The 27,621-nt window shown below is 39.9% G+C and overlaps 1 protein-coding gene and 1 long non-coding RNA gene across 2 annotated transcripts in view; one reads left to right on the forward strand and one right to left on the reverse strand.

The window, feature by feature from the left end:
* LOC139759736 (uncharacterized) overlaps positions 1–5,867 on the reverse strand; it is a 138,505-nt gene extending 132,638 nt beyond the window's left edge. Inside the window, exon 1 of the long non-coding RNA XR_011715136.1 lies at positions 5,149–5,867. This is a non-coding gene — a long non-coding RNA (uncharacterized lncRNA). The remainder of the gene's footprint in view (positions 1–5,148) is intronic.
* Positions 5,868–16,004: 10,137 nt separating this feature from the next.
* The window catches only part of Zwilch (zwilch kinetochore protein), an 85,426-nt gene continuing 73,809 nt past the window's right edge, over positions 16,005–27,621 (forward strand). Inside the window, exons 1-4 of the mRNA XM_071684536.1 lie at positions 16,005–16,162; positions 18,205–18,349; positions 19,406–19,517; positions 20,758–20,908. Of these exons, the coding sequence (XP_071540637.1) occupies positions 16,110–16,162; positions 18,205–18,349; positions 19,406–19,517; positions 20,758–20,908 (461 nt within the window). The 5' untranslated portion in view covers positions 16,005–16,109. The remainder of the gene's footprint in view (positions 16,163–18,204; positions 18,350–19,405; positions 19,518–20,757; positions 20,909–27,621) is intronic.

Raw genomic sequence — 27,621 nt, forward strand, 5'->3', positions numbered from 1 at the left:
ACGGGCCATTTGTGTGAGGTCAGAATTGGTATTGGTTAGTATGAAAGTAGGTTAGGAGGGCTGGGTGACTGTTAGTGTTTACACAACTGGTCGTGAGAGTGAAGATGAAAGACGTTTACCTTGGGGAGAAGCCAGGTAAATGTCCGGGCAGTTTTGATGCAAAAGACTAAATCTCGGAACTAGGGAACACGACTGTACGGATAGGAGGTGTGGTAACAGAGGGTATACCTCGGGTACATGGGTTCCTAGGTGAAAATATAAATAAAGTTTCTACGAGTTGTGCTGAAAGAAAGATGGTAACTGCGAATACACTAAAAAGTGCATATATGGGCGAATGTAAGTAGGGTTGGGGTTAAGAGACATTACTGGATTACGTATTGACTGATAGGCATGCAAAGGAAGCGGCATCGAATGTGAACGCACTGAGAATGGCAGCAAATGGAACATCTATTCATTTCTTATTGGAAACGAGGGTGAGCGTTTGTCATGAGTTTAGGGGGGGGGGGGATGACGTGTGAAAGAAGTTGTGAAAGTGAGTGACCTTGGAAAAGTGAATGGTGGCAAAGATACCAAGGGAGACTGAGGGCAAGAATGGTACAGAGTACGAGTCAACGAAATATGTGGTGTGGAAGATACGGAAGCACAGCTTAATCGTATGGGTACAGTGTAAGGCATGCGGAGGTGAGATGTGGACATAGTGAGGGTAGTGGGTAAGGCTAGTGTGTGGTGGAATGAAGTTAAATCGCTAGTGAAAGAGGTAAGGGGTATATCAACAGTATCTGTAAGGAAGGAGTGCAAGTGAGTGGAAGGAGTACAAGGGAAAGCGTTGGGTCGAGACAGGTATAAGAGGACAAATATGAGCTGGGTTAGAGTCACGGTGAATTTCGAAAAGATTAAAAATTTGGAAAGAGGTGAATAACATGGGGAGAACAACAGAAGACATGGGAGCGAAAGTGAGGAGAGCGGGTGGAGAATTGGTAACTGACAAAATAGATGTGAAGATGAAGTATTCTGAAGGTCTGATGAATGTGCTTAGATGACAAGGAGGCATGTATTGTGTGTTCAGGACGAGGTGGCATGTGGCGAAATTATTGAGAAAAGCAAAGTAAAAAGAGAGCAGGTAGGATGAAGCTTTAGCAAATGCGTAGCCAAGCGGCAGGGGTGGATGGGACTGTAGCTGAAACTCTCAAGAAAGGAGGGTGACAGTGTTGTGGACTGGTTTATCAGGCTGTTTGCACTGCCAACTGTAAGGCGCCTGAAACCTGGAAAATTCCATGTATAGTACCCTACGATACAGGTAAAAAATAGGTAAAGGGGATAAACGTGAATTTTCGAATTATACAGGTAAAAGTCTGCTGAGTATACATCCGGCAGGGTTTGTGGGAGAGTGGCGACTGACAGGGTGGTGGTGGTAGGTACAGGACATAACAGATCGCAGAGGAACAATTGAGGATTCAGGAGTGAAGGATTTTGCAAAAAATGCCACTTGTATGTGGCATTTATGGATCTGGGGAAAACGCAAAATGCGGCTGAAAGATATGTCTAGTGGAATATGCTACGAATATATAAGATTAGTGTAAGTTATGTGTGTCAGTTGGAAGGAAGGTGAGAGGTTCCCAGTGAAGTTGATTTTGTGTCAAGGATATGCACAGCCATCGGTTGTTTAATCTGTTCATGGAGTGAGTGGTGAGAAAGATTAACTTAAGGGATCTTCCAGCGAGTCTACACCACACTGGCGGTGGGGAATAGGGAAGGTGAATCAGTTGTTCTCTGCAGATGATGTGGCTCTAGCGTAAAACTCCAAGTGTTACACTTTAGGAGTGCGTGTGAAACGAGGAAGCTGAGACTTAATGTGAGGTAATGAGGTGCAGCTGGGAATTCTAACAATGAACGTAACGTAAGGTCTTACGGGAGCTATAGGCTAGAGGACGGGGTTGAGGTCCTGGGTGCCTTCAGGTTAAAGTTCATGTGGCAGAAGTGTGTGGTGTGTCTGTGAAGGCAAAGATGTGAACGTGTGATAATTTTGCATGGATGCGAATCTTGGGCCTTGAACACAAAAGGAAGGAAGGAGGTGAATGTGTTGAAAGCGAAATGCTTGTGGACGTTATGTGGTGTTAGACACGTTGACTGTGTAAGAAATGGCAGAGTCATAGTGATGTGGTTGTTGGCGCAGCGTAATTGAAAGGGCCGACCAAGGTGTGCCGAAGTGTTCTGGGCATATGAAGATGATGAACAAAGAAGGACTAAGAGGATATCGGTGTCGGAATTAGAAGGAGCAAAACAGTCTGAGACACAAGATGGGAGAATAGAATAGGGGAGTTTTGGGTAATGAGGCCTGAACATTCAAAATGATGGTAGGTGTGCATGAAATAGAGAGAAATGGGACAAACTAGTGCATAAGTGGCGATGTGATGTCAATGGGATGAACCAGAACACAAGAAACTGTCATGGTAAACCATCAAACAGTCTGAGGGGCTTGGCTGTAGATAACAGGCTCTGGTTGCGGTACATTATACATGATGTGTCACAATGAGGCTGCTGAGCGTTTGTTTTTGAAGCAGTAAATTACCAATTAAGCTACGAATCGAACCTTGATTCGGATACAGAGGAATTCTATTACGATCAAGATATCTGATTTTTAACGCTTTAAAATATGGTGAGGTATGGATATCAGGGATAATGTGTGGTTCTTACTGAAAAAGTAGATTAAACACTTGCGACAAAGAACACCTCACCTAATCCCCCAAACAATCGAAACTTCAATATTCTAGTCAAAATATGCAAGACACACCCATGACTGATCATCGCGCCAACTGACGACGATTACTAACAAACAGACGACAGACCATGCAGCTGTTCCAGCCACTGCCCAATCTCCGCACAAGGAGCCATCCCACGGTGTCCTCACCAGCATATCATTTTTATGTTGACATATTTCTAATATACTTTTCGGGTGCTTGGAGAGGTTTCCATAGGTTCTCTTTACTTTCTATAAGTATTTACCCTACTTTTTCATTGTGAACCTCATATCCTCCTCGGTGTTCACATCTTCGCAACTACGGGGCTACGTAGAAATAATCAATGATAAAAAGCTCAAAACAAGCGAGGTAAATATGGACACCAACTTACTACCAACTGTGTCACTTGGATGTTAAATTCAGTAACTAATATTCGTCAAATTGAATACAGTGTTGTAGAGAGGTAAGATTATTATGAGACCAAAGATCAGTTGTGAAGGAAAATATACTTTATGATATTTGGTAACACAGTAATGCTAATAGCAAAAAAATGAAGCAAGTATTTTGGAAATAGAGAAACTTTATCAACTCATGACAATGTTTTGGGAAGATTGTGAAACTAACTCGGTTGTTTCCCTTATAACAAGTGCAAATTACAGTAACAGTCAAATATACATGGACGTACATTTGCTTTTCCATTCGAGGGACTTAAAATATACTATCACCGTTGTTAAGAAGCAAGTCTTTTGTTCACTTATAGGAAAGGGGGGTGGGGGGATACGCCTTTTCTTACAATCCCCTTTGCTAATGTTGTACAATGGAGCAGAATGTTCTAACTCAGGCTCCGAAACTCTTATTGTATTCACCAAACACTAAACACTGACGAACAAATGCATTCAATTACCAAACTTACTTTTGATGCGCAACTCAAGTGGTAATTAACCGCTTATGCTAGCTGGCTAAGGCGGACGAAGCAGTTACGTGTAATATGTTTTATACATACATATAGATAGATAGATGGACAGATAGAGAGACAGATATACATATAGACAGATGCTAGTGTAAAACGTACATTTCATGGGACCGTGTAATCAACTTCTTTCATATAACCCATCCAATAAAGACTTTAAAAACCTGTACCATTTAGCAAAAACAAATTAATCCATAAAATAAGAAGAGGTGGTTGGTAACGGAAGAAAATATATCACAGGCCAAGCAGAACTACGCCAGCAGTGGTTATCCACCAAGACGCATCTTTAAACAACCATCCTGGGGTTCAGGTAGTCATACATGTATGTAGAATTACTCTACAGACCTAGGCTACGACGCGGACAGTAGCAGGGAGATGCAGGCTCCTTCGAAGTGAAAGTTGTCTGATGAGACCTGTACTGCCAGTGGTGGTACATCCTCGCCACAAGTGACTTTACACTCACGGTATAACCCCAGGCAGGCGGAGTCCGGTAACACCAGGAGTCCGAAATGAACAGGAAAATCACTTATTTTTCTATGTTAAGCGTATTCGTTATCTGCCAGTCATGCTGCAGGATTGTGGTACCATCCAACACTTGTCCAAAAACCCACAATTACTTCCACTGTGGAGAACCAGGGAGGTCCCAAGACCTTGTGGTTCCGACCTGGAGAAAAACTATAAGAATCGACCAAAGTTTACGAAGGTTTAAGTCAATCACGGCCAATGAGGAGGGGGAGGGGGCGGGGTTCCAGGGGGTATATCGTCCCTGGGCCTGGGGGTCCAAAAGGGGGGAGGGGGCCCCAGGAATTTCCAGGGATCTCGGAAAATGTTTGCATCATATATTGAAGACCAGCATCCCACCCCTCCCTCATCTTCCATACCCTTGTTGACCCTACATTTCATGGCATAAAACCGTAGTGGATAAAAACAAGATAACTGACAGAAAAGGGAAGGAGGCCTGAAAGAAACTTTGAACCCCCTGAAAAAAAAAAATATTCCACTCAGAGGCCCTGATGTTAATATACACTGTTTACCGCTTTTGCCCAAAAAAAAAGGAATAATGATGACAATAACGATGTCATATGAAAAGTTCCTTCAGACATCGAACAACACCACGACAATCACTCCAATTAACCAAAAAAAAAAAAAAAAAAAAACGAAAAATATAATGATCACGAAAAAATGGTCTTGTGATAATCTAAGGTTCTGCCATCAGGCTGAGTCAGGGGCGTGAGGCCGTGGACCAGCATCAGCCACAGGCATTATTCCCGTCAGGTTAGGTGGCAGGTGACGCCGGCCTGGCACAGCAGGTCTCCAGTCGTCTGCACATATTTCACACATCCTTCGACTCGCTTCTACGTTCCCACTGTCAACCCCTACACTTAAAACCACACATCAACACCTACGAAAAGTGTCACTAATTAACATTAACATAGTTACCTTATCCACGGTGTGCTCGCTCTACGATGCGTATAAGAACATACGCACATACGTAGGCAGGGGAAGGTTTGAATGGTGATTCCAACGCAGTAGATGTTGTTATTGTTGTTGTTGTTGTGCTGACGACGACGTGAAGCCAAAGGGACCCAGTCTAATCCATTCCTCGGGTCTCCTGGATGCCGAAGGAGGGAGCGTTGCCCTTAGTAAGGGCCTCGGGCCAATACAAACTCAACAGGGGAGCGACAGACCAGCAGCAGCAGCAGCAGCACCCACGTTACATGTCAAAAGTGGTCTCGCCCCTACGCGAAGTACTTAATTGGCCCTCGCCGGCAGTGTTCTTCTTGGCCACTAGACTATCCTATCTGTGCTGCCAATCTGTTTTCCTAGGGATGCGGTATAATCCTACGTCACGTTCTCACAAATGGCACTAACACTCCTCATAAGAAGCGTGAGGGACCGTCACCCGCTGCTCACGAGTCACTACCTGGGAAAATTTCACCTGGCGGCCAGCGGAGGAGGGGTGAGGTTGCCAGCTGTCATCAATCCTGTGGAGAATTATCACATTTTGAGACAATTATCAAGTTGGAGAGGTAATGTTCTTGTTACAGGGACCATACTATTCTACCACAGACATTTTTAGGTAGGCTGAAAGCAATGGTTCATTTGTTAAATTCATTTTTGGGCGATTGCTAAGGCCATCACGGTTGAATTGCGGGGTCGCGGTCTTCGTTAGAGTAGAGACAAGGACGAGGATCCCATAACCTCCCCGCTGGAAGGCCTTGTGTTTACTGTGCCTGGTAACGATGAGTCATTCTAGATTCTTCTTCATATCCCATCTTCCATGACGTCCATAAATATATATATATAAATGATTCATGGAAAATGTTTTAAGTATCAGACAAGAACAGCGTCCCTCCACGTAGAGGATCTATATCATAGAAAAAAAAAGTATATAGGCATTTCCTTCTGGCGGTAAACATTGCGCAGTTCTAAAGATGGCCTATTCTGATTTTTCCATTCCACTTCACCCACATTTTCAAATTCAAGGCCCCGAAAATAAATATTGAACGATTATACTAAATGGTTGACTACGAACTATGCATGTACCTCCGATCACCACGTCGTGAAAAAAAAGCTATAACATCCTTAGATGTTTTGTGTCGACGACTATCTGGATGATATTACTCACGCAGGAAGAACGCCAAACACGCCTTCGACAACCACAATACCAAGAATGACCCAAGGTCAATGTTAAGGGTATGGCACACTCGGAGCCAGCCAGCCACCGATGACATACTGGCCACATAGATTTTGATTTTTGTCGCAAAAAAAAAAAAAAAATGCTTACCCTTTCACGGTCGGTGCCTATAGTTAATGCGTAAATATCATTATGTGTTGAGTGACCCGCTTGCCCTAAACCGCAATGTGGGTTGACTGTCCCTCTTATATACTATATTACGTTAAGTTTTGCTCCCGAGAACTGGCTGCTTGTGTGCCCCCCACCGCTAGCTAGACCGCGCAATACTCAGCAAGCTGCTGCGTCACATGATTGCTGTTGGCAGCTTACGGGTGGGTTGTTTTGATAACTGTTTCTTTCCCTATACCTCGAAGCTTTGGAACTCTCTACCATCTCATGTCCTTCCCAGTAACTATGACATGAGGTATTTTTAAAAGACAGCTTTTTCACATCCTTCAGAATTCATAAATTCTATCCCTTGTTTCTTCTTTCCCCTTTTCACAATCCTTTCTATATTCCAGTTAAGGTCCGGTCTTGATGTGGACTTTGTCCGTGAATAGAGCCTCCAATGTAAAAAAAAAAAGATGAAAAAAAATATATTAATGATGAAAAAACTAATCCTAGGTTGATATAATGTGTAATTAATAGAAGATGTATGACAACTACCACTTCTCCTGACCATCATATTAATGGTTCACGGGGATAATTCCGGGTTGAAAAGCGTCAGTATATATGTCTGCGAGGGAGACTCGTCCATACTATCATTTGGCTGACTTTACTACTGTATAAGCTGGATCATACTACTGATTAGATGAATCATCATACTACTGTATAAGTTGATGTTACTTCTGTATCAATAGATTCATACTACTTCATAAGTTGTGCTACTACTATTTAAGTTTAATCTATTTCAAGCTTCTATTAACCAAAGTTCCTACTTTTTGGAAAACATCAAGAATTATACCTTTACCTAAGATTCCATTACCTAATGTTAAGAATGACCAAACTTAACCTGTGGCTCTCACATCAGTTGTGATGAAGTGCTCTGAAGAGTCATTGTTAAAAAACTATGTAAATATTTAGATTCCGTCAGAGATGCTATGCAGTTTCGCATCCTGTAAACTGAGAGGTGTTGAAGATGCAACCATAATGTTGTTACATCAAATTACACAACCCTTGACTTGCCTAACACTTATGCAAGAGTTTTATATATTGATTTCAGTAGAGCATTCAGTACTATAAAACCTCATTTTATGTTAAAGAAATTACATTCTTTGAAGGTAAATAGCAACCTCATTTCTTGGATATATATAGTTACCTAGCAAACAGTTCACAATTTGTAAGATTTAGAAACGCTAAATCTCATTCCATATTTACGACCACTGGTGCTCCACAAGGCTGTGTGTTTTGTCGCCTTTATTTATTTACTTTATATATAAATGATTGCACTGGTAACTACGGAACCTGTTCTGTCATTAAATATGTTGATGACACAGTGATGATTGGAAATATGAAGATAAATATTTGTTTAATGGTATGATGAAAATTACTTGAATCTGTATATCAACATGACCAAAGAAATGATGATTGACTTATAAGAAGGAAAAGTGCATTGAACAACTAATTGTCAAAAGAGAACAAGTAGATATTGTGAACGATTATAAGTACTTGAGTTTAATTATTGATGGTAGTCTAAATGGTGACGTTAATATTAAAAATGTTTATGGAAAATGTATGCAAAGAATTCATTTTTTCAAGAGTTTTGAAAAACCTGAAAATTGATAGGACTATCATTTCTATGATTATAAATCAGTTGTAAAGTCAACACTTTGTTCAGTATAGCATCATACTATGGATGTTTGAGTGTAGAAAATAAAATAAACTTAGGAAAATTGTAAAATTATTATTATTATCATCTACAAGTTGATGTCACTACTGTATAAGTTGAATCATACTACTTTATAAGTTGTCACTACTGCATAAGTTGAATCATACTATTGTGCAAGTTATTAATATTGTATAAAACAACTGAAGAGGATACGGATTGTGTATTCATGTGGTAACAAGAGAATGTGTTACGCAAAAATTTGAGGAAATGCTGGCTTATTTTTCCTCGACTCTGAAACCCATTTATCTACCAATCTCTTACAAAATGTAAGAAGCGCACATAATTGAAAATTCTTATTCTTTTTGATCATTTAATCATCTTGAAAAAGGACTAGATAATAAAATCCGGAATAATAATAATAATAATAATAATAATAATAATAATAATAATAATAATGATAATAGTAATAATAATGATAATAATAATAATAATGATAATAATAATAATGATGATAATAATAATGATAATAATAATAATTATTATAATAATGATATTAATGATAATAATGATAATGATAATAATCTAAATCAGCAGCAGCCTAAAACTGAATACACACCAACAAAGTATACACAACAATAGGCAGGGGGGGGGGGGAATACTACATAGGGTTATAAATAGACTGCCTTTACACAACCAGGGCAGGTAGAGGTCAACACACGGTCTGGTTATGATGGTTACAATGGCTAGTTATCCAGGGAAGCTGGAGGGGGCCCAGAGATGAACCTCTCTACATGAATGTTAAGAATGATAAATCCGCTACAGGAAGCGTTTACCCGCTGTAATAGTCGATCTTATCTCACAGTGTCAGCGTCCATTGTTCAGCTAGGAATATATATATATATATATATATATATATATATATATATATATATATATATATATATATATACATAAGCCGTATGACCTCATCAAATAAGGGTCAGGCGGAAAGGTCAAGTAAGAAATGTGATCACCAAAGGCAGGAGTCAATTCACCAATAGCAGGTATTGGGTGACCACAAGCAAGGCTCAGGTCATGGATTAGCTCACAAAACTTGTGCATTGTTGACAAGTCTTGTGATCATGAAGGGATATAATTCATACATACCTTGACTGATGTTGATATTATTATGAAAGCTGTATTTCATAATGGTAGATTCTAAATTTCTAGCTATCACTGAATGACAAGATGCAATTTTCGGAGCGTTGTTCCACTCAGTATGGCGGCTGCTGCTGTCTCGCACAGAAAGCAACAGAGCACTGGATTCTTCTTGTCCTGCTGTTGCTGCTTTATTCGTAAGTTCAATTTTTTCCCCCACTTTGTCCTAAGTAAACTTTATTGTACTCTTTAAATGGTATCCGATAAACATAACCATTGGAATTTTCAGGCTTTTTTTTTTTTTTTAAGTAAGTTCCTCGCTTTATTGCTGCAATGTTGATATCAAATTCGTTAAGGAGTTGGGGCAGTCTAGGATGTTTTTACGGTATTACTAAATGTTTAGTGCTCTAAGGCTCATTGGCTGTTGAGGTGAAAAATATCTTTCTGGCGCTATACAAAGATTTGTCAACGAAGGTCTTAAGGAACTTGAAGGACGATGCAATTTCATAGAATTTGCTGATTTCACCTTCAAAAATTGTGGACCACAACTGCGGTACGAAAAAGTGACACGGATGGTTTTTTACATAACATGAGCTGAGTAGAAGTATATATATATATATATATATATATATATATATATATATATATATATGTGATAGAATGTAAGAAAGTAAATTCTCGATTAATATGGGTAAAATTGAAAGTTGATGGAGAGAGGTGGGTGATTATTGGTGCATATGCACCTGGGCATGAGAAGAAAGATCATGAGAGGCAAGTGTTTTGGGAGCAGCTGAATGAGTGTGTTAGCGGTTTTGATGCACGAGACCGGGTTATAGTGATGGGTGATTTGAATGCAAAGGTGAGTAATGTGGCAGTTGAGGGAATAATTGGTATGCATGGGGTGTTCAGTGTTGTAAATGGAAATGGTGAAGAGCTTGTAGATTTATGTGCTGAAAAAGGACTGATGATTGGGAATACCTGGTTTAAAAAGCGAGATATACATAAGTATACTTATGTAAGTAGGAGAGATGGCCAGAGAGCGTTATTGGATTACGTGTTAATTGACAGGCGTGCGAAAGAGAGACTTTTGGATGTTAATGTGCTGAGAGGTGCAACTGGAGGGATGTCTGATCATTATCTTGTGGAGGCTAAGGTGAAGATTAGTATGGGTTTTCAGAAAAGAGGAGTGAATGTTGGGGTGAAGAAGGTGGTGAGAGTAAGTGAGCTTGGGAAGGAGACCTGTGTGGGGAAGTACCAGGAGAGACTGTGTACAGAATGGAAAAAGGTGAGAACAATGGAAGTAAGGGGAGTGGGGGAGGAATGGGATGTATTTAGGGAATCAGTGATGGATTGCGCAAAAGATGCTTGTGGCATGAGAAGAGTGGGAGGTGGGCTGTTTAGAAAGGGTAGTGAGTGGTGGGATGAAGAAGTAAGAGTATTGGTGAAAGAGAAGAGAGAGGCATTTGGACGATTTTTGCAGGGAAAAAATGCAATTGAGTGGGAGAAGTATAAAAGAAAGAGACAGGAGGTCAAGAGAAAGGTGCAAGAGGTGAAAGAAAGGGCAAATGAGAGTTGGGGTGAGAGACTATCAGTAAATTTTAGGGAGAATAAAAAGATGTTCTGGAAGGAGGTAAATAGGGTGCGTAAGACAAGGGAGCAAATGGGAACTTCAGTGAAGGGCGTAAATGGGGAGGTGATAACAAGTAGCGGTGATGTGAGAAGGAGATGGAATGAGTATTTTGAAGGTTTGTTGAATGTGTCTGATGACAGAGTGGCAGATATAGGGTGTTTTGGTCGAGGTGGTGTGCAAAGTGAGAGGGTTAGGGAAAATGATTTGGTAAACAGAGAAGAGGTAGTAAAAGCTTTGCGGAAGATGAAAGCCGGCAAGGCAGCAGGTTTGGATGGTATTGCAGTGGAATTTATTAAAAAAGGGGGTGACTGTATTGTTGACTGGTTGGTAAGGTTATTTAATGTATGTATGACTCATGGTGAGGTGCCTGAGGATTGGCGGAATGCGTGCATAGTGCCATTGTACAAAGGCAAAGGGGATAAGAGTGAGTGCTCAAATTACAGAGGTATAAGTTTGTTGAGTATTCCTGGTAAATTATATGGGAGGGTATTGATTGAGAGGGTGAAGGCATGTACAGAGCATCAGATTGGGGAAGAGCAGTGCGGTTTCAGAAGTGGTAGAGGATGTGTGGATCAGGTGTTTGCTTTGAAGAATGTATGTGAGAAATACTTAGAAAAGCAAATGGATTTGTGTGTAGCATTTATGGATCTGGAGAAGGCATATGATAGAGTTGATAGAGATGCTCTGTGGAAGGTATTAAGAATATATGGTGTGGGAGGCAAGTTGTTAGAAGCAGTGAAAAGTTTTTATCGAGGATGTAAGGCATGTGTACGTGTAGGAAGAGAGGAAAGTGATTGGTTCTCAGTGAATGTAGGTTTGCGGCAGGGGTGTGTGATGTCTCCATGGTTGTTTAATTTGTTTATGGATGGGGTTGTTAGGGAGGTAAATGCAAGAGTCCTGGAAAGAGGGGCAAGTATGAAGTCTGTTGGGGATGAGAGAGCTTGGGAAGTGAGTCAGTTGTTGTTCGCTGATGATACAGCGCTGGTGGCTGATTCATGTGAGAAACTGCAGAAGCTGGTGACTGAGTTTGGTAAAGTGTGTGGAAGAAGAAAGTTAAGAGTAAATGTGAATAAGAGCAAGGTTATTAGGTACAGTAGGGGTGAGGGTCAAGTCAATTGGGAGGTGAGTTTGAATGGAGAAAAACTGGAGGAAGTGAAGTGTTTTAGATATCTGGGAGTGGATCTGTCAGCGGATGGAACCATGGAAGCGGAAGTGGATCATAGGGTGGGGGAGGGGGCGAAAATTTTGGGAGCCTTGAAAAATGTGTGGAAGTCGAGAACATTATCTCGGAAAGCAAAAATGGGTATGTTTGAAGGAATAGTGGTACCAACAATGTTGTATGGTTGCGAGGCGTGGGCTATGGATAGAGATGTGCGCAGGAGGATGGATGTGCTGGAAATGAGATGTTTGAGGAAAATGTGTGGTGTGAGGTGGTTTGATCGAGTAAGTAACGTAAGGGTAAGAGAGATGTGTGGAAATAAAAAGAGCGTGGTTGAGAGAGCAGAAGAGGGTGTTTTGAAATGGTTTGGGCACATGGAGAGAATGAGTGAGGAAAGATTGACCAAGAGGATATATGTGTCGGAGGTGGAGGGAACGAGGAGAAGAGGGAGACCAAATTGGAGGTGGAAAGATGGAGTGAAAAAGATTTTGTGTGATCGGGGCCTGAACATGCAGGAGGGTGAAAGGAGGGCAAGGAATAGAGTGAATTGGAGCGATGTGGTATACAGGGGTTGACGTGCTGTCAGTGGATTGAATCAAGGCATGTGAAGCGTCTGGGGTAAACCATGGAAAGCTGTGTAGGTATGTATATTTGCGTGTGTGGACGTGTGTATGTACATGTGTATGGGGGGGGGGGGGGGTTGGGCCATTTCTTTCGTCTGTTTCCTTGCGCTACCTCGCAAACGCGGGAGACAGCGACAAAGTATAAAAAAAAAAAAAAAATATATATAAGCAGACATCTACACTGGCGCTAAATAGTTTCGTTATCTAGATGATGTAATTTGTATCTGGCCGAATAATGAAGACAACGGCGATATTCTCCTGAGACTCAATTTCTCCCAAGCCTCAATAACCTAGGAAGTTCTATGTGGACCAATGCACGTTCAGGTGTGTCAGAAAACGTACAAATGTCGCTTATTCATATACTTCCACTCAGCTCATCAATTGATGGTTTATTTATTAAAACATGCACCCAAAGGCTGGTCTTATACAGAGAACGATACATACGAGAGAACCATTTGGTCTATAACGAGAGGCGATGACAACCAGACAATCTTTCCTCAGAAACTGACAACGTTCACAAAGGTTGGTTTAGAGCCTAGACTCTAGCTAGAGCTGTTCTTGTTTCAAGTCTGTGCGAGCTCTGTTGGGCTTGATGTGGTCACGTCATGAACTGCAACCCGAATACGAGGGATCTCTAACGGCAGGAAGTGACGGTGGCGAGAATGGTGCCGCGGTCATTTACCACTCTCGCTCTCTCTCCCTTGTTTCCTGTCAGCTTCACTCAGGAAGATGCGACTGTAGACAATGGTGTGCAGCGTATCGCAACAGTGAGTCATGACGTAACTACCCCGCCATCGCTCTTCCTTCGGCGCATCTTACGGAACAAATATACGCGGGGAATACCTGATCAGACCCTTCACCAGAAGTGGCGAGGGAGATGCCCAACCACGGGCGCGTCTGGCCAGACAGTCAATGGAAGGCAACAGATGCGACGCTGGAGCCTATATGAGCGGTAGCCTATATGATGGATGGTGTGAGGGGGTACCACTGGCGAGTGGTGGTGAGTGACCATCCTCGCCGGGACACTGACGGACACGGAGGTGTATAGTGGAAGAAGAAGAGGAACACTGAAATCCACGAAAAAACACATGAAGGTTCGGTTCATATCTTGCATCAAGCAGACACGGACGAGCGTACGTGACAATGTCGCCCCAGTAGAGAACTACACAGGACGTGCCAGGGGCATCACATGCCATCTTATGACACTGGTAGAACCTCTCGCTGGCCAACGACTGGAGGATCACATGGGCGCACCATCGAATGACACGTCTCACTGTATACAGACCCTAAAACCCTTAGGGCTTTTAGTAAATCTGCACACACACACACACACACACACACACACACACACACACACACACACAGACACACACCATTAGAGGCCGTAAAGATGCTCATCGTAGAGGAGAGAAGAGTAAGGGTCTGATTTAATCATACTCTTTAAGTTTTCAATCCAGCTGGATGACACCGACAGTGATCAGGTCTTCGATAGGTGCGAAGACAGTAGAAGAGGCCAGGATACGTAATCAAGTGGATGAATGAAGGATGCTGAGTTATGTCATCGTGAATGCAGACAACATACAGAGGCGTAGAAAGTTGTATGATTAGAGAAAGTTCAAGAGATGGGGCCCCGCGAGTATAAGACTCTCTCCCCCTACAGTGCAAATAGGTAATTCATCACTGGTTACCATATTTCGCTATAAGGATGGCAAAAAAAAAAAAGGCCCCAAACAATAACAAGAACAAAAGATGCAAGAGCAAGGTTCTCAGACACCATTGCAGAACCTAAGCTGATGGACATCACTGGCAACCCTGCTTTGAGGAGTAAGGGATATGAGTCAGTGCCCGTGAGTAAGGAAGATGAATAATACTCAACCATCTACGAGACGTGGCAGATCGGGAGGGGAGAAGAAAGAAGAGGAAAAATGAATGTCAGAAGAGAGGGGTGAGTGACGGAAGGTGGTGAGCCAGCGAGTGTAGGGAAGGGATGAGGGAGAATGGGAAGGGGCAGGTGTGATGAGACAGGGAGGGCTTGAGTGAAGGAAGGGGAGGATATGATTGGATAGGGAGGGCAAGAGTGAGGGAGAGGAGGATATAATGGGATAGAATGGTTAAAGTAAGGGAGGGGGGAGGATACTGTGGGACAGAGAGGGCCAGAGTGAAGGAACGGAAGATATGATGGGGATAGGAAGGCCTAGAATTAAGTAAGGGTAGATATCATGGGAAAGGGAGAGTAAGACTAAGCAATGCAGAGATATAGTAGGATAGGGAGGGAAAGATCAATTGGGATAGGGGGAGCAAGATTAAGGGAGGGGAAAACGGAACGGGATAGGGAGAGCTAGAATGACTGAGGGGATCTTATAATGAGACAATAATGGTACGAGTGAGGTTGGGGGAGGTAGAGAATGGATGATGACATAATGATAGGCCATGGGCGTCTACAGGTTATGTTAAAAGGACATAGATGACCAAATGATAACAAATATGGTAAGTTGTATTTAGATATGTCAAGTAGATGGAATAATCTATATGAATCGATTAAAGATTTCATATGGGACTGTGTACACTGTGAATAAAGAAGGATGATATGTATATAATGTGTGAGTGTATAAGAATTTCATGACCGTGAGATATGCGGAAAAATTTGCTACACTAGGTTAGGTTAGATTTAAATTTGATATAACCTAACCAAATTTAATCTAACCTAAATTAGCTTCGATGAATGTTGGGTAGGGGTAAGGGACGAATCTTCAAATAATTGGACATTTATTCTTCAACCAAAAGCAGGTTGTGTGGTTTTTGCTGAAGAATAAGAGTCGGTTAACCTAGTCGTACTTTTCCATATAATATTCATCCACATGATCAATCATTTCAAAAGTAATCAATCAAAGTTTGCCCTCCATTTCTTTCTATTTTCTTTCGTAGTTATGCCTTTACTGCCATCTGTTAACTGAAATAAAAACTTAGAGTGCAGCCTCTAAATCATAACTCAGATTCTGATTATGAAGACTGTTGAAGGAGGAAAGAAATTTTCAGTTCCTTTAGTGGTATACCAAAAAATAAGGTTAACTTTTAAAGAAAGAGATAGAAAGATTTAATGGACCGAGATTAAATATGATTGTCAATGTAGCCTTTAGTGAGTGTAAATAATATCTTAATTTGATATTTAGACTGAAATGCACCTAAATTTTCTATCAACATATACATCATTAGAAGTTGCTATAGTCTCTCGTCTTACTGATGTATATGTGTATGAAATATTATTTTGCGGGAACTCCAGACAGGTTTAGAATATTTAGAGTCTTCTTCATTTCAGTCTCCCATATATTGTCATCGTGTACGAGATAATGAAGGATTTAAGTGACCAGAAGCCAAGTGATATCCGGGTCGCTGTAGAAAGGTACAGTTTATACAAGTAATATTTTAGATGATTGACATTGTTGTAAATCATTCCACAAGGAATACTTGTTACAGGACTTTATATCCCATGTTACTCGTTGTCTAGGCCACAATTAGTCTCCAGACAGTACTTCAGTCAGATTGCGTCTTATTTTTACGTGTGAGTTCTAGTGAATATAGACATATTTTATTACTTTCTTCCCCACATATTGTTAAGGCCCATATCCATCTCAGGAGATTGCCACAGCAAGCTACGTTACCACAGTTACCACATACAGACACAAAGTAACAATATGTTGCTTCATGAAAATGAAAGATGAAATACTGAACTTGATTGCTCATATTGCAATTGAGTTCTTTCTTAGACATGGTCATAATTTCGAAAATGAACGAAAAGATTAATGAAACTACCTAACTCAGCCCAGCCCAGACCAACTGAAAAACTAAAATAGGCCTACCCAAATTAACTCAACTGATATAAGCACCTTGACTAACAGTTGACAGATTCACCATTTCCATCTAACTTCTAAAGTAATGACATAAACGCCAAACCCAGCCAACTTAACTGACAGCTTAACCCAGCTACATTAATTATAATTATGTAGCCCAACTTAACCACTAACTTAGGTAACAACTTATCCCTGTTAACGTGTAATTAAATCGCCAAACCTGACTGACATATACTTTATGTATACCCTGATAGTTACTTAACTTTCTGCTTATTTTTATTATAGTCTGTAGCTTTAACTGTGTATGTGTTTTATCAATTACAGCATGACAATAGAAGAGTCTAGTAGATAATTAGGAAATGTAACGGCACTACCTAAGTCATGGAATTTCATTGATTTCAACTTGCAGTGATTGTGTACTGTATTCAGAAAAAAATGGAATGGGGAAGCTGGATTCGGAGCAGTATTCTTTATTTTCCGGTAATATGCATGATAATGGGGAAGGATATGAAGAACAAGGGGAATGTGAGGTTGATCAACATAAATACCCCATCTAATATTCCCCAACAGGTGAAATTTATGGTGGAGATATACTGTCATTAACGTGGTTACTGTGGACCAGCTGCAGTGGGATATTATTTGTAGGCACTGGTCTGTTGAATCTGCTCCCTGCTGTTCTTGGGTGATGATTTTTTTTCTTCCGTGTTAGTAGTAAGCAGTAGTATTTGGTACAACCTGACTGACTTGCTGTCACGTCTGTCGTGGTTTTCACATGTGGAGAGAAAAATTTTAAATTTAAACTACATATTTTTTTATTGCACATCAAAAAATGAAAGAAATAGATCAGTGGAAGATTAAACATTGTTCTCATATCAGTACAAGATGAAAAAATGTTACAAATCCAGAGTAATCTCACAGTTTCATTGTCAGACAATCCTTTGATTTGAGTACAGGGAAACCATTAACACTCACTGCTTATGATTTATTGCAGATATTGAATGCTAGGAGCTCAAACAGTGTAAGGGGAGATGATAGATATTTTTTTTATCTTTCATTAGAAAGCACTGTAGTATTTCAACGTGTAATATAAGTTGGAAGTTATTCCCAATACAGAATTATTTTATTTGTATTGTTATAATTAACTGAAGTGTTTAATAAGAGTATTAAAAAGGTTCTAGTACTTTATTGAATGGGTTTTATTTTAGGTTTTTAGGGAGAATCCTTGAATTCTGAGATATTTATACATTGATGTAATTGTAGCCATTGTTATAGCTGCATAACCACACACTCTTTGTATCACAATAGATATCTCTCAATTCTAGGTTGGAGTTTTTCAAGGAAATACTTGATTTGCAATAAGTGTAAAGAGCTCAGTTATTTGTGCCATATGTGATGTTGTTTCAAAGAGTATCATGAATGTTATGTATATACAGTTAGTATATGGGTATGATCATTTTGATAATTTAAACTAACATTGCTGATGATTTGTGTGAAATTCTTTGCATTATCTTGTGTCCCATATGAACTCACAAGATGTTTCAACTTTTAGTATTTTACTTAATTGAAAAGAACATCCCAATGTTACTGCCTTCAGGCTACTTTCAAGGAAGAGTGAGGTTGGTGAATATGTTGTGGTGGATGAAGTACCGCTGATTGTGACACGTGAGACATGTCCTAAGGTACTCCTTTCTTCAAACAAGCAAATTCCTGAAATTATTCTTATTCAAAAGTATACACAGGTAAGATTAGTTTTAGTGGTGATAGTGGTTTGTTTTGTGGCATCATCAGTGCAAATCTTTTTCATGTGAAATGTTTAGTAGAAGTGGCAAAAGTAGCAAAATAAGTTGATCCTTGTAGAAATAGCATAACCTGAGGAAAATTTTATATGAAATGATTCCAGATTGTTAGTACAATAATGAGAATGCTGATGATGATTAAATCTGCTTCATGGTTTGTCCTTATATTTAGCTCTCTCTTGTGTTCAGAGGGGAGTAACATATGCTGATCCTTGTTTAAACTTTCTAGCGTATGACCATCACCGCACCTTTAACATTCAATAACAAAAGTAGATTCATTCATGAAAGAAATCTGCCTTAGAAAAACCATAGGAAAAGTGAAGCTGTCACCATTTATACGAAGAAATGATAATTAGATAATAAGGGTTACTTAGTCTATACAAGGCCAGTTGTGAATTACTAAAGTATTTTCATGATAACCTTAACACATTTTTTGTTAGGTGTCTGACTTGTCAAATTTATAGAATTGCAGGCTGGGTTTTTTTGGTATGAATTGGGGAGCAATTTAACTTCCTGATGGGGATGGATCTTCTTGTATATTGAATTGCTTTTTTATGGACAGAATCCTATCAGCATCTTTAAGAGGTCTTTATCAGGATCTTAGAGAGCACGTGCAGAATAGGAGGGGTTAAAACACTCCTTTACCCTTCAAAATATTATGTCCAGGGGGTTTCACCACCTTGGACCATCATAAAACATGAGTTCTGGTGATACTTTCCCACAGCAACCCATCCATGCCTATGATATTACTGCTTGGAGTAGTGTCAATGGGCCAGTCACTGAAATTACTCACTTTTTGTTTGGCATAGTGTCAGAAATTTGTACCTGTCTAAGTTTAGTAAATGGTAGATTTTTGAATGTAGAAGACCTATAACTCATAATACTTTTTCCTCTGTTGGTTGTATGCATTTCAACACAAAGTCGAATTTTGTAATCATATCATAGTGTTAGGGAAGACTAGTTGTGAACAAGATTTAATTGTTGGTTTTATTATTTCAGAACAGCAAAAAAATTTTGAGTTGCAGTAGTATTGAGGTCTCTCCACAAGAAAGCAAAAAGATTTCTGATATCATCAGTCAGACACCATCCAACATCAAATACTGCAGTGATGGTTTGTAATAATTTTGATTTTGGAATTTGTTGGATCTGAAGGTAGTTTGTAGGATAGAATATTGAGTATGAGCAAACAGTCTTAGTAATATGTCATTTGATTTCACTTGGATTTTTCTTAGTAAGTGTTATAGGGACATGTGAATATAGTCACTCACTGATATAGTGGCTTATTTCATTAGTAACATTGTGTAGTAATTTTAGTGTTTTAAAACTTCATGTATTTGACAGCTTGAAAATCATATGCTAGGGAGTTTTTTCTGGTCAGAGCTGCTGGAAATGAACTTGGAAAATCCAGTTACTTTCAAAACTTACCTATCAAGTTCAGCAATTGTTTTATAATTGGCATATCAGTCACGCATAGAGAGTCCTGTGGTTCTCATTCTAACCCTAACCTATCATAACTTTCAGAAAACTAACTTTGACACCTAGTGAGACATTGATAAACAAAATTTTATGTTACATTGTTAGAATGAGAATAGGATCTTGTACTCTAAAACATGAAAGTAATTTGGGGACATGAGACTCTTATTGTACTGTTAACCCTCAAACATCCACAATTTTTCATTATCCCTATCCAAAGCATTTAAGGTTTTTGTACCCTTACTTACATTAAAGTAAACAACATTAAAGTAAACAGTCATGTAATGCCCTTGGAAGGGCTTCTACTTCACTGTAAGAAATAAGAGAAGACAGTGTTGCTTTCATGTCTTTGTATCTTTTTTTCACCTTACATTTTTAAGTTGTATGATAGATGGGTTTTGCACAGGGGTCCTGGGTTCGATCCTGGCTGTTGGAGGTTTGTATGTTATTTGAAGGTGAGCATTCATAAGCACTTTGTTCGTATGCATATATGTTTATATTTATCTGTGCATATGTATATATATTTGTATGTGAGCGAACGTGCCTTTCTTCATCTGTTTCCTGGTGCTACCTCGCTAGCGTGGGAAACTGCAATCAGATATGAAAAAAATTGGACATCTGCATGAGTATTTTATATCAAGTTTAAGATATCCCCCATTATAACATTTTTTGATTTATTCTCTTTGGTGTTGCAGTTTTAGGTAAGGTTAAAGAGAGTTATTGTCTTTGATGCAGGAGTATTTGATAAGCTTAAAAGGAGCTGAAGATTAGTCTGATACAAGTGAATGTAAGGGTTTTGTGTGTAAGGCAGTATTGTAGATTTTTTCTTCATGATGATTTTTTGAATTAATATGATTTATCTTTATGTTCTTTGGCAGATCTAGATGTGACAGGGTCTCCTTTAAAGTGTCCATTCATGCAAAAGACTTATGAGACAGAATTATCACCTTTCATGGTCACACTACCACTTAGCAAAAAGAAGAATGAGCACTTCCTTTCCTACACACCTGTTCATAGTACCAAGGCTGGGTAAATGGTTTTGATACTTTTCTATGCAGATGACTGCATTAAGTTGTTAAATATTTTTCCATTTTAGTTCAGTATTTGATTTATGGAAGTGCCCCACTTAAAACTTTACAAAGAAAATAAATCCCTGGGGATAGGGGAGAAAGAATACTTCCCAATCATTCCTCACGTGTCGTAGAAGGCGACTAAAGGGGACGGGAGCGGGGGGCCAGAAACCCTCCCCTCCTTGTATTTTAACTTTCTAAAAGGGGAAACAGAAGAAGGAGTCACGCGAGGAGTGCTCATCCTCCTCGAAGGCACAGATTGGGGTGTCTAAATGTGTGTGGATGTAACCAAGATGAGAAAAAAGGAGAGATAGGTAGTATGTTTGAGGAAAGGAACCTGGATGTTTTGGCTCTGAGTGAAACGAAGCTCAAGGGTAAAGGGGAAGAGTGGTTTGGGAATGTCTTGGGAGTAAAGTCAGGGGTTAGTGAGAGGACAAGAGCAAGGGAAGGAGTAGCACTACTCCTGAATCAGGAGTTGTGGGAGTATGTGATAGAGTGTATGAAAGTAAATTCTAGATTGATATGGGTAAAACTGAAAGTTGATGGAGAGAGATGGGTGATTATTGGTGCATATGCACCTGGGCATGAGAAGAAAGATCATGAGAGGCAAGTGTTTTGGGAGCAGCTGAATGAGTGTGTTAGTGGTTTTGATGCACGCGCCCAGGTTATAGTGATGGGTGATTTGAATGCAAAGGTGAGTAATGTGGCAGTTGAGGGAATAATTGGTATACATGGAGTGTTCAGTGTTGTAAATGGAAATGGTGAAGAGCTTGTAGATTTATGTGTTGAAAAAGGTCTGGTGATTGGGAATACCAGGTTTAAAAAGCGAGATATACATAAGTATATGTATGTAAGTAGGAGAGATGGCCAGAGAGCGTTATTGGATTACGTGTTAATTGATAGACGCACGAAAGAGAGACTTTTGGATGTTAATGTGCTGAGAGGTGCAACTGGAGGGATGTCTGATCATTATCTTGTGGAGGCAAAGGTGAAGATTTGTAGGGGTTTTCAGAAAAGAAGAGAGAATGTTGGGGTGAAGAGAGTGGTGAGAGTAAGTGAGCTTGGGAAGGAGACTTGCGTGAGGAAGTACCAGGAGAGACTGAGTACAGAATGGAAAAAGATGAGAACAAAGGAGGTAAGGGGAGTGGGGGAGGAATGGGATGTATTTAGGGAAGCAGTGATGGCTTGCGCAAAAGATGCTTGTGGCATGAGAAGCGTGGGAGGTGGGTTGATTAGAAAAGGTAGTGAGTAGTGGGATGAAGAAGTAAGATTATTAGTGAAAGAGAAGAGAGAGGCATTTGGACGATTTTTGCAGGGAAAAAAATGCAGATGAGTGGGAGAGGTATAAAAGAAGGAGGTCAAGAGAAAGGTGCAAGAGGTGAAAAAGAGGGCAAATGAGAGATGGGTGAGAGAGTATCATTAAATTTTACGGAGAATAAAAAGATGTTTTGGAAGGAGGTAAATAAAGTGTGTAAGACAGGGGAGCAAATGGGAACTTCAGTGAAGGGGGCTGATGGGGAGGTGATAACAAGTAGTGGTGTTGTGAGAAGGAGATGGAGTGAGTATTTTGAAGGTTTGTTGAATGTGTTTGATGATAAAGTGGCAGATATAGGGTGTTTTGGTCGAGGTGGTGTGCAAAGTGAGAGGGTTAGGGCAAATGATTTGGTATATAGAGAAGAGATAGTAAAAGCTTTACGGAAGATGAAAGCCGGCAAGGCAGCAGGTTTGGATGGTATTGCAGTGGAATTTATTAAGAAAGGGGGTGACTGTATTGTTGACTGGTTGGTAAGGTTATTTAATGTATGTATGATTCATGGTGAGGTGCTTGAGGATTGGCGGAATGCTTGCATAGTGCCATAGTACAAAGGCAGAGGGGATAAGAGTGAGTACTCAAATTACAGAGGTATAAGTTTGTTGAGTATTCCTGGTAAATTATATGGGAGGGTATTGATTGAGAGGATGAAGGCATGTACAGAGCATCAGATTGGGGAAGAGCAGTGTGGTTTCCGAAGTGGTAGAGGATGTGTGGATCAGGTGTTTGCTTTGAAGAATGTATGTGAGAAATACTTAGAAAAACAAATGGATTTGTATGTAGCATTTATGGATCTGGAGAAGGCATATGATAGAGTTGATAGAGATGCTCTGTGGAAGGTATTAAGAATATATGGTGTGGGAGGCAAGTTGTTAGAAGCAGTGAAAAGTTTTTATCGAGGATGTAAGGCATGTGTACGTGTAGGAAGAGAGGAAAGTGATTGGTTCTCAGTGAATGTGGGTTTGCGGCAGGGGTGTGTGATGTCTCCATGGTTGTTTAATTTGTTTATGGATGGGGTTGTTAGGGAGGTGAATGCAAGAGTTATGGATAGAGGGGCAAGTATGCAGTCTGTTCTGGATGAGAGAGCTTGGGAAGTGTCAGTTGTTGTTCGCTGATGATACAGCGATGGTGGCTGATTCATGTAAGAAACTGCAGAAGCTGGTGACTGAGTTTGGTAAAGTGTGTGAAAGAAGAAGTTAAGAGTAAATGTGAATAAGAGCACGGTTATTAGGTACAGTAGGGTTGAGGGTCAAGTCAATTGGGAGGTAAGTTTGAATGGAGAAAAACTGGAGGAAGTAAAGTGTTTTAGATATCTGGGAGTGGATCTGGCAGCGGATGGAACCATGGAAGCGGAAGTGAATCATAGGGTGGGGGAGGGGGCGAAAGTTCTGGGAGCCTTGAAGAATTTTTGGAAGTCGAGAACATTATCTCTGAAAGCAAAAATGGGTGTGTTTGAAGGAATAGTGGTTCCAACAATGTTGTATGGTTGCGAGGCGTGGGCTGTGGATAGAGTTGTGCACAGGAGGGTGGATGTGCTGGAAATGAGATGTTTGAGGACAATATGTGGTGTGAGGTGGTTTGATCGAGTAAGTAATGTAAGGGTAAGAGAGATGTTTGGAAATAAAAAGAGTGTGGTTGAGAGAGCAGAAGAGGGTGTTTTGAAATGGTTTGGTCACATGGAGAGAATGAGTGAGGAAAGATTGACCAAGAGGATATATGTGTCGGAGGTGGAGGGAACGAGGAGAAGTGGGAGACCAAATTTTAGGTGGAAAGATAGAGTGAAAAAGATTTTGAGTGATCGGGGCCTGAACATGCAGGAGGGTGAAAGGCGTGCAAGGAATAGAGTGAATTGGAACAATGTGGTATACCGGGGTCGACGTGCTGTCACTGGATTGAACCAGGGCATGTGAAGCGTCTGGGGTAAACCATGGAAAGTTGTGTGGGGCCTGGATGTGGAAAGGGAGCTGTGGTTTCGGTGCATTATTACATGACAGCTAGAGACTGAGTGTGAACGAATGGGGCCTTTGGTGTCTTTTCCTAGCGCTACCTCGCACACATGAGGGGGGAAGGGGTTGTTATTCTCTGTGTGGCGAGGTGGCGATGGGAACAAATAAAGGCAGACAGTATGAATTATGTACATGTGTATATATGTATATGTCTGTGTGTGTCTATATATGTGTACATTAAGATGTATAGGTATGTATATTTGCGTGTGTGGACGTGTATGTATATACATGTGTATGTGGGCAGGTTGGGCCATTCTTTCGTCTGTTTCCTTATGCTACCTCGCTAACACGGGAGACAGCGACAAAGCAAAATAAATATATATATATCAAGCAAGAGATTATATTTATGATACTTTTGTCACTGAGTGATGTGCTCCAAGTTCAGGTATATGTTCTTCATTTTGTGATGATTGATTATCCATGGTTTACTGTGAGAAAGATTAATGTTTTAAAGTGAGAATTAAGAAAATGTCTCTCAACAGTTTTGTCAGCAAAGGTATTTCATTTGTTATTGCAGCCTTTAGTTATTAAACAAGAAACTTATATAGTAATACTACTAAGAGAAGCTTCCATATTCACTGTAGAACTTTATGGTATTCAGGTTGACTGAAATTCATTGAGAAATCCCCAAAAAGAAATTCACAACCTACTCAGTGTTGGAATGCACTCCAAGCTCTATCAGACTCTACTTCAGTGTATCCAATAGATCAAAAAAAATTTGATTGTAACAGTTCACCCAGAGCATTAGAGTATAGAATTTTCCTAAAGTTCTGGGATTTATACAATCAACTCAAAGCATAAGAGTACAGAATTTGATGTGTTATAGACTTATGGCAAAAGATGAAGCTAGAGCAGCTATATTTAGCAACCTTTGTGTAAGTTTATGTGTGGTGAGTTTATGTGTATAATTAAAAAATTTTTTACATGTAAATGGCAGGCTGGATAAAAATTGGAAGCCCAGAGAAATAACAGACTAAAGAAGGTATAGGTATTGAAGTATGGCATTCCTCCGTGAACAGGAATTGCTGTTTTGAGTCAACACTGTTGGCTGAGGATGTGTCATACTGTGTTGACCCATAGACATTCAATTGAGGAGAGACCTGCCCGCTATGTGACATTTGCAATTGCAATATTACTTTTGAACATATCTGTCTATCTCTGATGCCTGTTCCCTTCTGGAACTCCCTCATGGGGTTGGCCATGGCAATAGTCTCCATAACAGTGAACTTCATCGCTGCTTCTTACCCTGTAGTGTCTTAAACTGAACAGGCCACTGGCAGAGGGCAAGTCCAGTGCAGTGTTTGCAGAAGCTCCTACCTGATGTTCCTACTGACTACCTCTACCAAATGCTCCTGCCTAATGTTCCTCCCTATTACTTCTACCTAATGTTTCTACCTAAATGTTTCTACCTACTACTTCTCTCTATTGCTCCTACCAATTTACCAAAAGGCAGGGCTAGCACATAGTGCTCACTATGGGAAAATCTAGAGTTATAAAGAATAAGCTGTGTGATATAAGTGTTATCAAGTGTTATGTGTGATGAGGAGAGATTGTATTTTTGTGGACAGAATGTCAGTAGTCCATTTGTGGGTGAGGCAGAAAGATGAGACAGCTACATGGGTAAGAGGAGTGCAACTTGACAACCACTGAAGTGCTGGCTTATTATGCAGCCATCATTAACCCTTTCAATACCGAGGCAGGTAGTATTGGTAATATACCTCTTGTTGTTGACTACCTACCAAATACTACCTACCTGTAGAACGTTTACTATGCCAAAAGTATAGTAACCTCAGAATTGAATATAAACTTTGTAATAATGTAAGGAATGTAAGTATTAGAGGAATTTTAGAAAATAACATTTATGTGAATAGGTTGATGAGTTTCTTAAAAGGAGCTGCAATATTTGTTTTCATGTAAATAGTTGAATATGTTGGATATGTTCTAAAGATCTAGATATGTAACATTAATGTAATTGTTTCAGTTTTAAGATTTTTTCATTTAAGTGCAGGATAACCATTTGGTTTTTAGTGCTTTACAAATAACACAAATTTGAATCAGTCCAAATCATAGCCTATTTAATGGCATTGCTTTGACTTACAAGGTGTTTTGGATGATCTCTCAGGTCACTGGATTTTGTTCATTATCTCCCTGGGGATAAGGGAGAAAGAATGCTTCCCATGTATTCCCTGTGTCGTAGAAGGTGACTAAAAGGGATGGGAGCAGGGGGCTGAAAATCCTCCCCTCCAATTTTTACTTTTCCAAAAGAAGGAACAGAGAAGAGGGTCGAGTGAATTTTCCCTCAAAGGCTCAGTCCTCTATTCTCAATGCTACCTCGCTAATGTGGGAAATGGCGAATATTTATGAAAAAGTATGTAACTTGGGTATATCAGGTACATACAGCCTCTTGGTTCACTTGCATACATCCTCAGCTGCAGTCCAGTGTGCTAAAGTGAACAAAAGCTTCTATACTACTGTGTATACTTCTTGATATATAACGTTCAACATGAGTATACCACTTTTCACATCTTCACCTTTACACAATAGCTCCATTGCATGTGATAGAAAACATTCCCAGCATCCAAATTAAGAATGCCTGTAGTCTTCACTGTTTTACTTACTGCATCTAGCCAAATATTTCTCAGTCTCCCTCCTCTTATATTAACTTAGGTCATATTATCATACATCTTCTTCATCAGTCTATCATTTGCTGCACGTTTTACATAGCATTTCCATCATATTCTGTACTCTGTTCTTCTAATTTCATTTATTCTGTGTCAGTTATTCACATCAACTGCTCTTACATTTGAGCCATGGACCTAGGAAAACTAAGATTCCATAGCCTTAGATGAATACTAGAAACATCATAAGAACCTCTTTCACATAATATCCCTGAATTCTTATCTCTATGATATCTTTCCATTCAAGCTGATAGTATTCTGTGACAAGAACCTCATTCCAGTTATCATTTTTAAATATCCTCCTCCTGCACACATCTTCAAACTGGCCAATTAATGTACATGACTCTTTGTCTGATTCAGCTGTCAAAAATGATATCACCTGGATACAGTAAGTGTAGTAACTTATAAGCAGTTCTACCTTACTTCATTTGTATCTTGCATTCATCCCATCTCTTTCTTATCATATATAATGCCAAGTCCATAAAATCTTAAAACATCCACAGTGACATTACACAATCACCTTGAGGTGCTGTGGCATTTAATTTCACATAAGCATTATGACACTTCCAGTGTAAAAGGTCCATTTGTCACTTGTGAGGTTTCCATGCAAATTATAAAGAATTAGAATTTCAAAAGTTCTTTCCTACAAATTCTATTATGTACCCTTTCTAAATCT

Source organism: Panulirus ornatus, chromosome 3, assembly GCF_036320965.1.
Source record: "Panulirus ornatus isolate Po-2019 chromosome 3, ASM3632096v1, whole genome shotgun sequence".
In the NCBI taxonomy this organism is placed as follows: domain Eukaryota; kingdom Metazoa; phylum Arthropoda; class Malacostraca; order Decapoda; family Palinuridae; genus Panulirus; species Panulirus ornatus.